This window comes from Schistocerca gregaria, chromosome 1 (genome assembly GCF_023897955.1).
Source record: "Schistocerca gregaria isolate iqSchGreg1 chromosome 1, iqSchGreg1.2, whole genome shotgun sequence".
In the NCBI taxonomy this organism is placed as follows: Eukaryota; Metazoa; Arthropoda; class Insecta; order Orthoptera; family Acrididae; genus Schistocerca; species Schistocerca gregaria.
This window is the reverse complement of record NC_064920.1, coordinates 997,251,698-997,264,967: the sequence shown is the minus strand read 5'-3', so window position 1 is coordinate 997,264,967 and position 13,270 is coordinate 997,251,698. Positions and strand designations below refer to the sequence as shown.

Below are 13,270 nucleotides of genomic sequence, written 5' to 3'. Positions count from 1 at the left end.
CAAACCACGCCAAGCACAGTCAAAGATCGGTAAGATGAGCGTGATGTAAAGCATCACACCTAGTTCTGGAGGGAGTGCCATTGGACTCCCATTTTTTTGAAAAACTGCATTTTGTCGAAGAAATTCCATGACTGTTTGTCGTCCTTATATTTCTGACACGATCAAATTTTATGACATGGCACAGTCATAGCCAGTTTTGACTACAGTGACTATCTTTAAATATGTACCATTGGTCGCAGGCAGCTTTCATGGAGAACCAGATGTTCTTTACTTGCATTTAATGAGCATATTGTTCACCCAGTGCTGCCTACGACCAATAATACGTGAAGAGGCCAATATAGAGCGAAATCAGTTTTATTGTCTTATAAAACTGATTGTGACAGCAGGGCCAGTGCGAGACCCAAGTGAAACAGGCCACCGCATGGGAAGCCAAGTTGGGAGGGGTGTCAGAGTTGCCACAGCCATAAGGACTTATCGCAATTGGGATGCCCAAGAGCAAGATTTGTATCTAGCATGTATCACAGTTATTATTGTAAACTGATATGGGTGAACGTGTATGGGGGAATGGGGGCAGGAGGGAAGGGGGAGGGGACAGGTGGGGAGCCAAAGATTCATTGATTGTGTGGAAAAATGTTTTCGAAGCAGCCCTGTTTGTGTGAAATAAAAGGAAGTTCAGAACTCTGCTGTTGGACATGACCAATCTGCATATGCGACAGATGTGTGAACCAGGCGCATGGTAGGCCTCTTAAGCCTCCTGGACGTTCGTCTTCACAAATCTTCCTACGATTATCTGATGTTGCAAACAGTTATTAAAAACAACGTACTAGGGATGAAACAGTTATCCACGATCCGTCCGGTATCCTGAATGTCTGGCCTAAATTTACTATCCGGCCAGATAGGGGAAGGTGGCTTAAAGTGACAACTGCATAATTTTTTTGGCCTAAAATGGTGCTGCTGCCTATTTGAAGTGATCAAAATAGTTCTAATGTTGTTGTTGTTGTCGTTGTTTTTGTGGTCTTCAGTCCTGAGACTGGTTTGATGCAGCTCTCAGTAAATATACACCATAATTGTTGACAGCTAGTTTGATAAAGGAAAGTTGTTCCGTTAGTTTTAGTAAAAACTTTTCTAATTTTCAGCCACCTGATGGAAGGTAAGTCATTTAATTTACTCTTGTTACATCACTTAAACGAAGAGTAATAGTTTTTATCATATGACTGTTTAAACAACCTCTTTTGGCTTACAAATGCAGTTCACTGTTCCTCCTTTCGGTTTGACAGTTTCAAATATAACCACCAACGCCAATTCGTTAAGGTACCCACTTCTACCAATAGTTCATTTTTAATATTTACCGCAACAAGAGTTAGTTATTTCCATATATCACACATAATACTACAAATTGACTTCAAAGTCCTTTTATATATGAACGTATTATCCCTTGTTCTACCCTTTGTGATGATTTTGGATTAATTAATTAAGGTTATTTAAAAGTGTCCCTGTTCTGTTATACGCTTGCTTCCAGTGCCTCAATTAGAGCCCGCCGAAACAAATAGATAACACATCTAGCAGAATCACACTCAGCCACTCGAATATTTTTCACAATGTTAGCGCCACTTTCAAGAACGAGTAGATGTATTTTGCTTTGGTCACTATACCAGCAATGTGCGATTTATTAAGCTCACTCGCTACAATTCCTCCAGCGTGAGAACCTAGAAAAGGCAACATAGCAAGAACTCCGTGTTCCACTGGAATTCTGGAGATGGTCAATGAGCTGTGAAGATCAGGAAGCGGCATTGTTTAACAGTTTAATATCTTAGAAGTTACAGAAACAGCGAGAGCACCGGAAATATTTCTTTTGATTTCTTCATAAACTGTGTTTTAGATGTCAGAGCAATATTTTAGGAAATGTATGCGTGGCTTGACATTTTACAGGTTGGCATAACTTGTTCAAGAAGTCTCGTTGATCTTGTCCTTACTACGATACCCAGTTGCTCATTGTCAAATTCAGTCATTTCTGCTATAAAAGTGTACTTTTTTTGCTTTAGCGTCGTTTACATCAAAAATAGTTTTCTTTCAAACGATTCTGACGTAGTCAGTTGTCTTTCTGTCGATGTTGAAGACGAAGTTGTACTGTACTCCACATGATGCAGCCACAGTGGCGAGTGTAAATTTATAGATTGCTAGTAATTTATCTGAGTGTTTCGTTTTCAAACGATTTTTGAAACTGAAGTACCTGTTAGACACAAAAAAAGACTTCGTAGTAGTAGAATTCCCACTATCTGAACTCTGCTTGTCTGGATCACTAATTATCCGGATCTCGTTGAGGAAAAAGACATTCGTACTGTATGACCATAATTTTTGGTTTTGTTCGATTGTTATTACATCATATGGTTCACTGTGCGTCTCTTTATCGTTTCGCAGCGAGTGTTTTAAAACACAAAATTTTCCAGTGAACAATGAATACGGTATGAGCATCGTTGCACGTCCACTACGCGGATCATTATATTTGTTGTACCCAGCATTGTGTGCGCCTTTGCGGCCTACGTCAGTCTGTCTCGTGCCTTTGTGTACACTGATTTGTCACTAAACGTTCCGTCTTTCATGTCTTTTGTTTTGTGCGTGTGTTTTAATCTCCTGTATGGCATATGTCTTCTGAAAGGAAACACGTTGACGTATCGTTTGCAGACGAAATAAAAGTCCTTGGACAATTAGACAGAGGCGTGAATGGTAAGCAGTTAGCTGAGATATTTAGCATTGGAACGTCAACAATTTCAGACATAGAAAACAAGTCCTCAGTTTTGAACTTTGTGGCTGTTCTTGAGAATGAAGAAGGGACTGTCTTAACATTGCGCTAACATGGATGGGGCGACAACCTAGGTGTGACCATATACAGCTGCTGACCATGAAGCGGATGCGAGATTTGACTGCACCAAAACGATTGAAGACAGCAAAGTAAGTGACTTTGATCGATTTTTTCAAGAACGGATAATGTATGTAAGTATAGTACTATACAAAATCTAAACAACACTGTGTTTCAGTCATTAAATTAATATTGAAGTAATATGTATACAATAATTTAGCTTTCTCTTAAAGAAATAACCTGTTTTCATGATTTACAAATTATCCAGATGTGTCCTCGGAGTCTTTCGCGATGGTACACATGAATAAAACGTTCTCGGTTTTCCAGCCGCTTCAATTCGAATAACATCCTCGAGCTTTCGATGGACATCTCCGCCACCGTCGTCAGGAGTTCACTGACTGCCGGGGCTGCTACGGTTTCTCGCTTGTATAGGCATGATGACACCATCAGCAGCCAATCAGATCGATCCAATGTGGCGCTCCCGCGTAAGTCGACGCGAGCAGCTAGCGGAACTGTTGCAGGTGGCAGCACCGGTGACGTAAAGTGGCGCCAGGAGCAGGCGCCACGTTTGAAACTGCCGCTCCCGCGTCGCGCTTCTGTCTTCGCTTTCTTTCGATGTCCAACGCCCGTCCCCATGCCGTGCTGAGTGTGTATCCCTGCTCTCTGTTGAAATTGTTCCTGTTTAAGCGAATCTCGGCCGCTTCCTTTATAACGGAGTCCCAATATGTAGACACATGAGCCAACACTTTTGTATTTTCGAACTGTATTTCATGTCCGTTTTGTAGGGAATGCTCCGCTATGGCCGACTTGTCAAGCTCCCTTTGTTTTATATGGCGCTTGTGCTCTGTACAACGCTCCGCAGCTGTGCAAATTGTGGCAGCTTCTATATTAGTCAAACAGTTCGCACGGTTGCGGAGCGTTGTACTGAGCACAAGCTTAACACCATCAAACGAAAGCAGCTTTTTTTAATATGAAACAAAAACAAATTTGTAATGCTTACCCCACCCAATATTACGTACGAGAGATGAACGCAATTACGATACCAGTAAGATAAGAGTGCAATACACATGAGAAGTCGTAATCAGAAGCACACTGTGATGAAACCAACTTCTGTTAACTATGAAACGAAAAAAAGCATGGAAGACCAAACCTCGACCAGTAACAAAGCAAATTGATGGATTGATAAACTTGAAACACCCCAAGTGATTTGGCAGCGAACCATGCGGCGTTGCAGTGGATCTATGGCGTGTTACCAGTTTCCCCCCGTGTTGCTTAGATCTACACTTCACGTCATATTATTTGGCAGTGTTTGGTCGAATAGGCCTCCGGCTGTCCACTATGCGGCAAATGATGATGAGACAATTGGCATCCAGCCGAACACCTACGGTATCCATTTCATCTCTAAAAATGTGTACACCATTGTCGAATTTACTTTTTCATTCTCTTTACAGTTATGGATGTCAGTCACAATGGTCATGTTTCTTCAACTGTATTAATATACCAGTACACCGCACAACACAATTAAAAGATCACTCTTTTGAAATTCGTAATTGCTTCCCATTGCGATGTAGAAGTTTGAAATTTGGCTACAAGGTGCCTACAACCTTCCTCAGTAATGGTGCAAAAGCAAGGAGTCCTGTGACGGCATCCTTGAGCACCAAACAGCAAGGTATCTGCACATTAAAAAAACAAAATAAAATAAAATAAAGGCTAAAGTTCAGAAGTTGGTGTGAGGTATAAGGTAGATTAATAATGACACTCTGGCGCCAAATTCCACAACAATTCTGTCTAACAATTCCGTGGGTGTGTCACACGATCGGAAAGTCATCTCGATGAATTGCCTAGCCACCCAGCACAAACTAGATTTAAAGATATGTGTGTTTGGTGTGTGTGTGTGTGTGTGTGTGTGTGTGTGTGTGTGTGTGTGTGTGTGTGTGTGTGTGCACTCTATAGCTCGAAAAAGGTTCTCCAACTGCTAGAAAAGTTCTCAATCTTGTTTATTTAACTTTTGATGATTTAAGACCTCTACTATTTGGTGAGTTGATGCCTTTACTCTTTAAACTATTTAAATTCCACCAGATCTTATCATTCCTACACTCATGTTGTTTACTTTTGCTGCAAAAATTGACAGTCTTAAAGGCCTTGTACAACACTAAGTCATAGTGCTCGTTAATAAGCCGACTAGACCTCTCCTATTGCCCTAAAACGAAGGTTATTTCGTAGTACCATTCTGAATACTGTAAAGATGAAAATGTTCTATATTACAAATTTCATCTTCAATATTTTTAAAGTAATTAGTTTTAATTACCATTTAATTTTTACTTGTATCCAATACACTGAGCTTAGTTAAAAAATCCCACTATGGAAGCAAACCTTAAGAAATGTGTTATAAGACAGAAATTATCAAAACTACTCATGAGGGACATTCCGCATTTCTTCTGGTAATCAACAGTGTTATTCACGTCAGTAGAACTGCATGTTACTGACTTGAGAATTTACACTTCGTATAGTAACAATGAGTGTTTCATGTGACCCTCTTCAGCTTTAGTCTGTTCCCATGAACAGATGTTCCATTTGAGAATAATTACAGCAACAGTGAGTATTTTTAAAATTTCTAAAACATGAGATTCAGCTAGATTTCCAATTTTTTCAGCGATAATCAGATTGCATCTATTTTGTTCAAAGTTTAGCGAATGCTTGTCTTATGTCCCAAACTGCACTAGCATACTTTTGTTACATTCATTCTGAATAAAAATAAAGTATTTTACATTATACATAATATATACAATAAGCACTGTAAAGATTAGTAACTTACACTATCTACAGCAAGAAGAGCTTCCAGAATAATGCCAGCTTTGATGGAAATTGTGAGAATACTTCTAATTACAATAGCACACATCAGGTTCCTGTGCAGAGTGACTCTCAGAACGCGCAACTTCCTGAAGGAACAAAACAAGAAATAACATGAAGAATTCATAATAATGAACCATAATTAAACTCAGATAATTCATGTAATAGTACTATGGAAATCTCCTCTTTGGTGTATACCACACTGATATCAGTGCTATGATGAAATATGTTACAGCAAAGCAGTATAATATTGCACACTGCATTTTGTTCAGTACATAGTTATACCGTAAATTAATTTCTTTATCTTATATTTAGTAGAAGTAGTTATACTTATTAGGATGTAGGGCTCCTTGTGGCTTAAGAAATATCCAAATCAGGTTTGACTTTCTTATTTAATGTTCAAGAAGGACTAATGTTACACAAGAAGGTGTGTGCTCGCACTGGTAAACATTCACCATTAAAATTTTGTAGTCGTTAATATGGAATTTGTGAAGAGAGAGTTGATGTGATACTTAAACAAAATTAATAATGTAGTGTCAGAAGGACAATAGTTTATGTAAATTAGAAAATAAACACCAGCAACTTGAAAAACCACAAAGCAATTGACACAAGAACTGAATATACTATCACTATATCATGACTTCATAAATTTACTTTATGTAAATCAGCAATGTTGCAAGCTGATCATGTCATGTTAACATACAAAACTTGACACCGGACAGAGATTGGTAGGTGGTGCTTAGGGTGAGGTAAGACACCTGAAGGTGGGCAGCTTAGTATCAAAACATCATTTACTGTGTGCAATTCAGTGGAATGTCATCATGAAAAAGGACAGAGATCAGACTCAGACAAAGGTTATGAGACTGAGACAAAGGTTTCCCAGAGGCTGATTATACATTCTTCTGTCGTTCATAGAGCATATAGCAATTTCAGATCCATGTCTGGCATCCAGAAGGTTCTCTCAAAACTGGACAATCGGTATGAATGGGCACCAGTCATACATATTTGCTGTTACACACTAAATGGAAAAGGACTGAAGCCTCAACCCAGCTGTGGTCTAGTTTTGCTGCAAACACGTGAGATGTCGCATCAACGATTACTATGCACCGAAGGCTTCATATGTATGTTAGGTGCCGAGCAGTATGGATACTACCCTACAGAAAGCAGATCAATGAAGAATTGATATGTTCTCTGGTAAATCTGAGTCAGCTTGTAAAGTGAAGGCATATATATTTTTGGTTAAAAGACCAGTACCCATTACTACTCATCTAAGAAGCAGTTAGACCGGTAGATGTACAGACGGAATGACTGTACAAGACGTGGAGGGATATGGAGGTGAGGGAAATATACCATTATTGAACTGTACAGACCTTAATTTCTTCGAACGTGGAAGGGTGACTGCATAGACACGTAGAGATTACATTCTTGTTACTTATGTAACTCCTCATATTGGTGCAATATGTGATTTTATTTTGGTGAGTACGAATAAATTGTAAAAGCTTCAAGTTCTTCATAAAGTATAATCTAAGTTGAGGAATAAATATCTAATTGTAGACAGCAAAATGACGGAATATCGACTGCTTTGGATGCATACAATTTCATGACCACCACAATAAACTTCGAAATGAACAGCAATTTTCATATTTGTATTCTCTCTCGTTCACCACTTTACATGGACTTAATTATTATTATTTGTGATAATAGTAGCTCAAAAGATATTACTTACTTATATGAAAAACAGATGACAATTGCAGGAAATACAGAACCAATTGATATGCCAAGCATCGATATTTGGAAAATTAGACGAGTTTTGGTGTTTGGAACAATGTTGCAACCTTCATAATTAGTGGTAGCAAACCATGTGCCATTTGCAAAACACTCCTTGTTTGCGTAATCTGGAAAAAATGAAAACAAATAATTCACAGGAATACTTGTGTAAGAGGCAGGACATGAACTTTGTTACAACAGCAACGTTTCTAACCTGGAAGTTCCTTGTGAGTTATTAAGGAATGTATCATTTCGTGTGACTTCTTTGCTTTATGTTTTGATCCTGCGCATATGTCCCATAGGAACATCGTGATAGATAACATTACTATAGCAACTAGATAAGATAAACTGCGTTTGAGGAGAATATTAATAACTAATTATTAATCGGATGCATTTCTGGCGACTAAAACTGCAAAATCAAGAAGAATAGCAAAAGAGAAGGATGAGACAAACCGTGTTCTGCGTTCCACCCCATGAATGAATGTATTCCCTTCAACACTGCAGTCAGCGCCCATAAGATCCAAGGATGGTGTTAGAACCCAGGTGTCGGGCAACCCTGGTATCAGCATGAACCACAACTTGCATCTAGCTGCATCCAAATCTCAGGTGACTCTTTTTTCTCATTACGAGTTCTTACCCTGCTCCAAACTACTCGTTCCAGAGGATCTCTTACATCCTGTCATCAATTATTTGCTGGATGTATTCCCATCTCCCTCTTTTCCTACAGTTTTTACCCTCTACGATTGCCTCTAGTATCATGGAGGTTACTCCCTGATGCCTTAAAGCGTGTCCTCTTATCCTGTCCCTTTTGCCGATTCTGCGGAGAACCTCCTCATTTGTTATCTTATTAATCCACCCGATTTTCAACATTCTTCTATAACACCACATCTCAAACTCTTCGATTCTCCTCTGTTCCGGTTTTCCACTGTCCATGATTCACTACAATACAATGTAGTGCTCCAAACGCACATTCTCAGAAATCTGTTTCTGAAATTAATGCTTATGGTTGACAGCAGTGGACTTCTCTTGGTCAGGGATATCCTATTTGCCTGTGCTACTCTGCTTTTTTAGGTTCCTCTTTCTTCATCTGTTATGGATTATTTTGCTTCCAAGGTAGCAGGATTCCTTAACTTCGTCTACTTCGTGACCACCAATTCTGACGTTTTAAGTTATTTTTGTCTTTTTCAGGTTTGCTCTTTATTCGTATTTTCTACTCATCAGATTGTTCATTCAACAGTTCCTACAGTTCTTCCTCACTTTCGCTGATGATATCAAAACCATCAGCGCAACTTATTGATATCCTTTCATCCTGAATTTAGTCCCACGCTTGATCCTTTCTTTTATTTCCGTCATTACTTCTTCGATAACAGGATTGAACAGTAGGGGCGAAATCCTGCATTCCTGTCATACGCCCTTCTTAATCCGAGCAGTCTTATTGTTCCGTCTACATACTGTTCCGTCGTACATAGTGTATATCACCCGTCTTTCCTTGTAGCTTACTCCCACTTTTCTCAGAATTTCGACATCTTGCACTGGGTTATACGCCCCTGAAAACCTACAGAGTCCATTCTGGTCTTGTTTCCTGATCTCTTAGTTTCATGAGGGGCCTCAAAGCACACCTAACGTTACAACTTCCAGTTACGAATAAGCCCGCCTTCTGGGCAAAATTTAAACTTTTCTGGAAGAAGTTCTCAGTCCCAACATGACTGATGCTGGCTCAACCGTCTTATCAAACAATCAATGCTTCATACCTGTCGTTAAAACGAACAGGAACAACTGTACAGCTAGGTTCTCACCCCCCTTCAGCTCAGAGATCCTCTGGCCCGCCACTGTTCAGAGTCCTCTTTGTTGTGAAGACAAACTGAATGTCAGGTGCACTGGATGGTGTGGTGGCATCAGGGATGCTGGGCAACGCCTCAGCCACCTGAGGCTGTACAGTTATCGTCACGGAGACATGAGATACACTGCCGCTCGGGGCAATAGCCTAATCGTATCAAGTATGGCACGCACCCTCTGAATCCAGAGAGAACAAATACAATCCTTAACCATCTTTTGCTATCAGGCATAACTAACTAAGGATCAGAAATAACATAAAAAACATAAATAAACTCTTTAAAATAAATTACTGCAGCTGCTATTAGCGACAATGTTGGTATTCCCCGTTAAGGAAACGAATATACTACTTAGTTCTGTTGACAACGGTCGCTAATCTGTTCATTTCACACAAAAAACAATAACAACACTTACGAGCTGTAGTTCTCACGGTACGGAGACGGACAAAGGCGTAGAAACCTTGTAATTTGGCAGGGTATAGAAAATGTTCCTTTGAGTGTTAGTTAACAAGTGGTGAGAGGTGCAGGTGAAGGGGTGGCTAATCTCCCCGAACAACTCATGTTGGTTGTATCCTCGTATGGAGCATTTTTACATGGGATTAAATGGCCCCTTTGTATGTCTGTAGTTATCTCAAAAGCTTGAGAGATTGCAGGATGAACTGCGTTGATCTGAGAGGATCTGAAAATTTCCGAGAATAATTTTAGCGTGAAGAACGATGTTCTGAGCCTTTTTATGAATAAAAACTGCAAACTGATTAATAAAATTCTTTATTTATTACTTCATTTTGGATACTGCCATTATCAAACCAGAATTTTAGCCCTTTTATACTAGCGACTTTCTCGCCATACTCGACTCTAAGTGTGTGCGCCTCTCGAAAACGCGCGGTATTGGTAAAATTTGTTATTACAGAATTACGAAAAATCCCATGTTGATGGTGAACGGTGCACTTAAATTGAAGACATTTTTGTTCGTCAGAGAAATGTCCTAAAAGAACCAGCTCCTAAATTTTCTTAATGGATCGCTGAGACTAAGTTACCTATTAATTCTTTCGCAAATGGTCGCTCTTTTCGATGCTTTTTTTACTGATTCGTAGTTTGTTTTAGCAGAAGATCATTGTATTTAGAATATTTATTCACATTTACGTGTTTCATGCTTAATTTGTGAATTGTTAACAATGGCGATTCGCTCCTGAGAGAGAGAGAGAGAGAGAGAGACAGACAGACTGAAACAGAGACAGAGAGTGCACACTTTGACATTTACATAACGTCAAATATTACAGAACATTATTAACTTAATAAGGTAGTTCCAGAGCCTTTTATAAAAAGAAAGACGAAAAAAATTTCAGATACGGCAGGATATAAATCAGCTGTATAGCTGTGCTACACTCTGTAATCCAACGATTTTAACCACTAAACCACGATGAACTAGCTGAAGCTTGTTTTTGTAATTTAACTTAAAGTTAATGAAGTCTTTAACTGCCTGTGCGTCATTATGTGACGTTTAATTATAACAAATCATTCCAAGTATGACGTGCCCTTATAAATCTGCAGTGCACCATTGCCTTGAAACCGCAAACTTTCATGACACACATGTTACGATACGAAATTATGGAATACAATACTGTATTTTCAAAGCACCCAGCATCGAACGTTAATGGAAATCGATAGCAGGTCCAGCGGCCTTCGATATCTGCGTATGACGTTAAAATGACGTCATATTTGCTCTGGGTGTTGTGAACTGTAGGTTATCCTCAGTCGAAGCCTGTCTAGCATCTTGATGAGTCTTAGAAATCTATTTCTCCGTTAAAGCCCTGTGTCAAATCTACCCTCTTGGTGTTAATGCGTTGAATTGATGGTCATTTCTGAGTAAGTATTTTTAAAACATATATTGTACTTTCGTGGATGAATGCTTATCATAAGACAGTTGAACACTTGAAACTTCCTGGCAGATTAAAACTGTATGACCGACCGAGACTCGAACTCGGGACCTTTGCCTTTCGCGGACAAGTGCTCTACCATCTGAGCTACCGAAGCACGACTCACGCCCGGTACTCACAGCTTTATTTCTGCCAGTATCCGTCAAACTTTACAGAAGCTCTCCTGCGAAACATGCAGAACTAGCACTCCTGAAAGAAAGGATATTGCGGAGACATGGCTTAGCCACAGCCTGGGGGATGTTTCCAGAATGAGATTTTCACTCTGCAGCGGAGTGTGCGCTGATATGAAACTTCCTGGCAGATTAAAACTGTGTGCCCGACCGAGACTCGAACTCGGGACCTTTGCCTTTCGCGGGCAAGTGCTCTACCATCTGAGCTACCGAAGCACGACTCAGCTGTGAGTACCGGGCGTGAGTCGTGCTTCGGTAGCTCAGATGGTAGAGCACTTGCCCGCGAAAGGCAAAGGTCCCGAGTTCGAGTCTCGGTCGGGCACACAGTTTTAATCTGCCAGGAAGTTTCATATCAGCGCACACTCCGCTGCAGAGTGAAAATCTCATTCTAGTTGGACACTTAATTTTCTAACGCCAATTCTCACTCGTCGAATGTGATGTGTATCACAGAAAAGCAACCGAACGTTTCATTCCTGTTTTAAGTGAAATCGAAAAACAGACCTGCAATTGTAACATTTCAGTAAGACGCACCATTATGGTGAACGCAGCCTCACTTTTTCGGCCTAATGACCTCTACCTCCTTGGGTCTGATTCAGAATACACAGCAGACAGCTCTCACTGCTAACACATTTTTGATGCTGACGTGTAAACGAAAATGGCCTCTCGAAACAGACGACACAAGAGGAATAAAGCACCAGTGGCGCTACAATGGACTCTCTTGTCTCGAGTATCAAGTGAGGAAAGGAAGTCGATTGTGTAAAAGGAGGCCTTGTAAAACAAGGTTCAATGCCAGCATCAGTAAAACCTAGTTTTCTTCGCAAAGTATTTACAATGATCGAGGAGTCATACAGGGTATCTATTTCCTTTGTTGATAAGATGTTCTGAGCTGTACAGACAGACGTTCCAAGTGACGTGGACGGTATCTCCCGATCGAGTATCTTAATATGTTACTTACTTTCGGCGAGGAATAATGACTACAGGGCACTTGAGAGACGAGCTTGAGACGTGATCCCGCAACTTTTGGGGCGGTTTCTTATAGAAATACTGCAGGCGGGGACGTTGCCGTGTCTAACTGGAACGAAGGTATTTCCGGTATGGGAAGCAGAAAGGGATGCTGTTATGTCGCATGCGCTCTGGTGTGCATCCTAAGAGACTACAAACTACTTAAAGAGAAGAACAGGTGGCGAGAGTATTGTGGGGGGCTCCGCTTTCATGTCTGATTACTCTAGACCGCGCATCGATATGTTACCGTATGATTACGGATGCATGGCGTATCACAGTGTTGCTAAGAAGTACCAAGCGCTGCTGGACAAAATACAGTAAAAGAGCGTGTGCGCTTGTCTAGGAGCTATGCTTTCCAACTCCACTCAGGCCCTTCTGGAAGCAATAGAAATGCTTGGACATCCTCGCAGTACAATGCGTGTGATCGTTATGTTTTACAAAGAATGGCGCATACTTCTCATTCACTGATTAAAAAATGTGAAACGCTGCCTCATATCGGAAATAATAGAAACCATTGGAAAAGACAATTTCTTCTTTACAAACGGCAAGCACTGGAAAAAGTAGAAAACTACAAATCACCGACGTACTTTCAATGTTCCTATATGACTATCGTAGCGCTTCTCAGTTTATTCCTATAGCATACGTTGATTGTTTAACAATGAAAATGGATAAAGCCAGTTTTCACCAATGTCGTACCTGACGGGGAAGTGGGTAGGACATACTCAAATTAATACAGGTGGCTCAAAAATGGATATGGAACCTCATACAGGACGCTCTTTCTTCTATAGACTAACTTTGGGGGGGAAAAGTTTCAACTACTCCGGCGATGCTTCCACATTTCTTGCTGAAACATTT

The 13,270-nt window shown here is 40.2% G+C and overlaps 1 protein-coding gene across 1 annotated transcript in view; it reads right to left on the bottom strand.

Annotated features, from left to right (window-relative positions):
• Positions 1-13,270, bottom strand: part of LOC126311851 (calcitonin gene-related peptide type 1 receptor-like) — a 243,435-nt gene that overhangs the window by 54,228 nt on the left and 175,937 nt on the right. Inside the window, exons 5-6 of the mRNA XM_049992237.1 lie at positions 7,434-7,602; positions 5,673-5,796 (exon numbers count right to left, since the gene is read on the bottom strand). Coding sequence (XP_049848194.1) covers positions 5,673-5,796; positions 7,434-7,602 — 293 coding nt within the window. The remainder of the gene's footprint in view (positions 1-5,672; positions 5,797-7,433; positions 7,603-13,270) is intronic.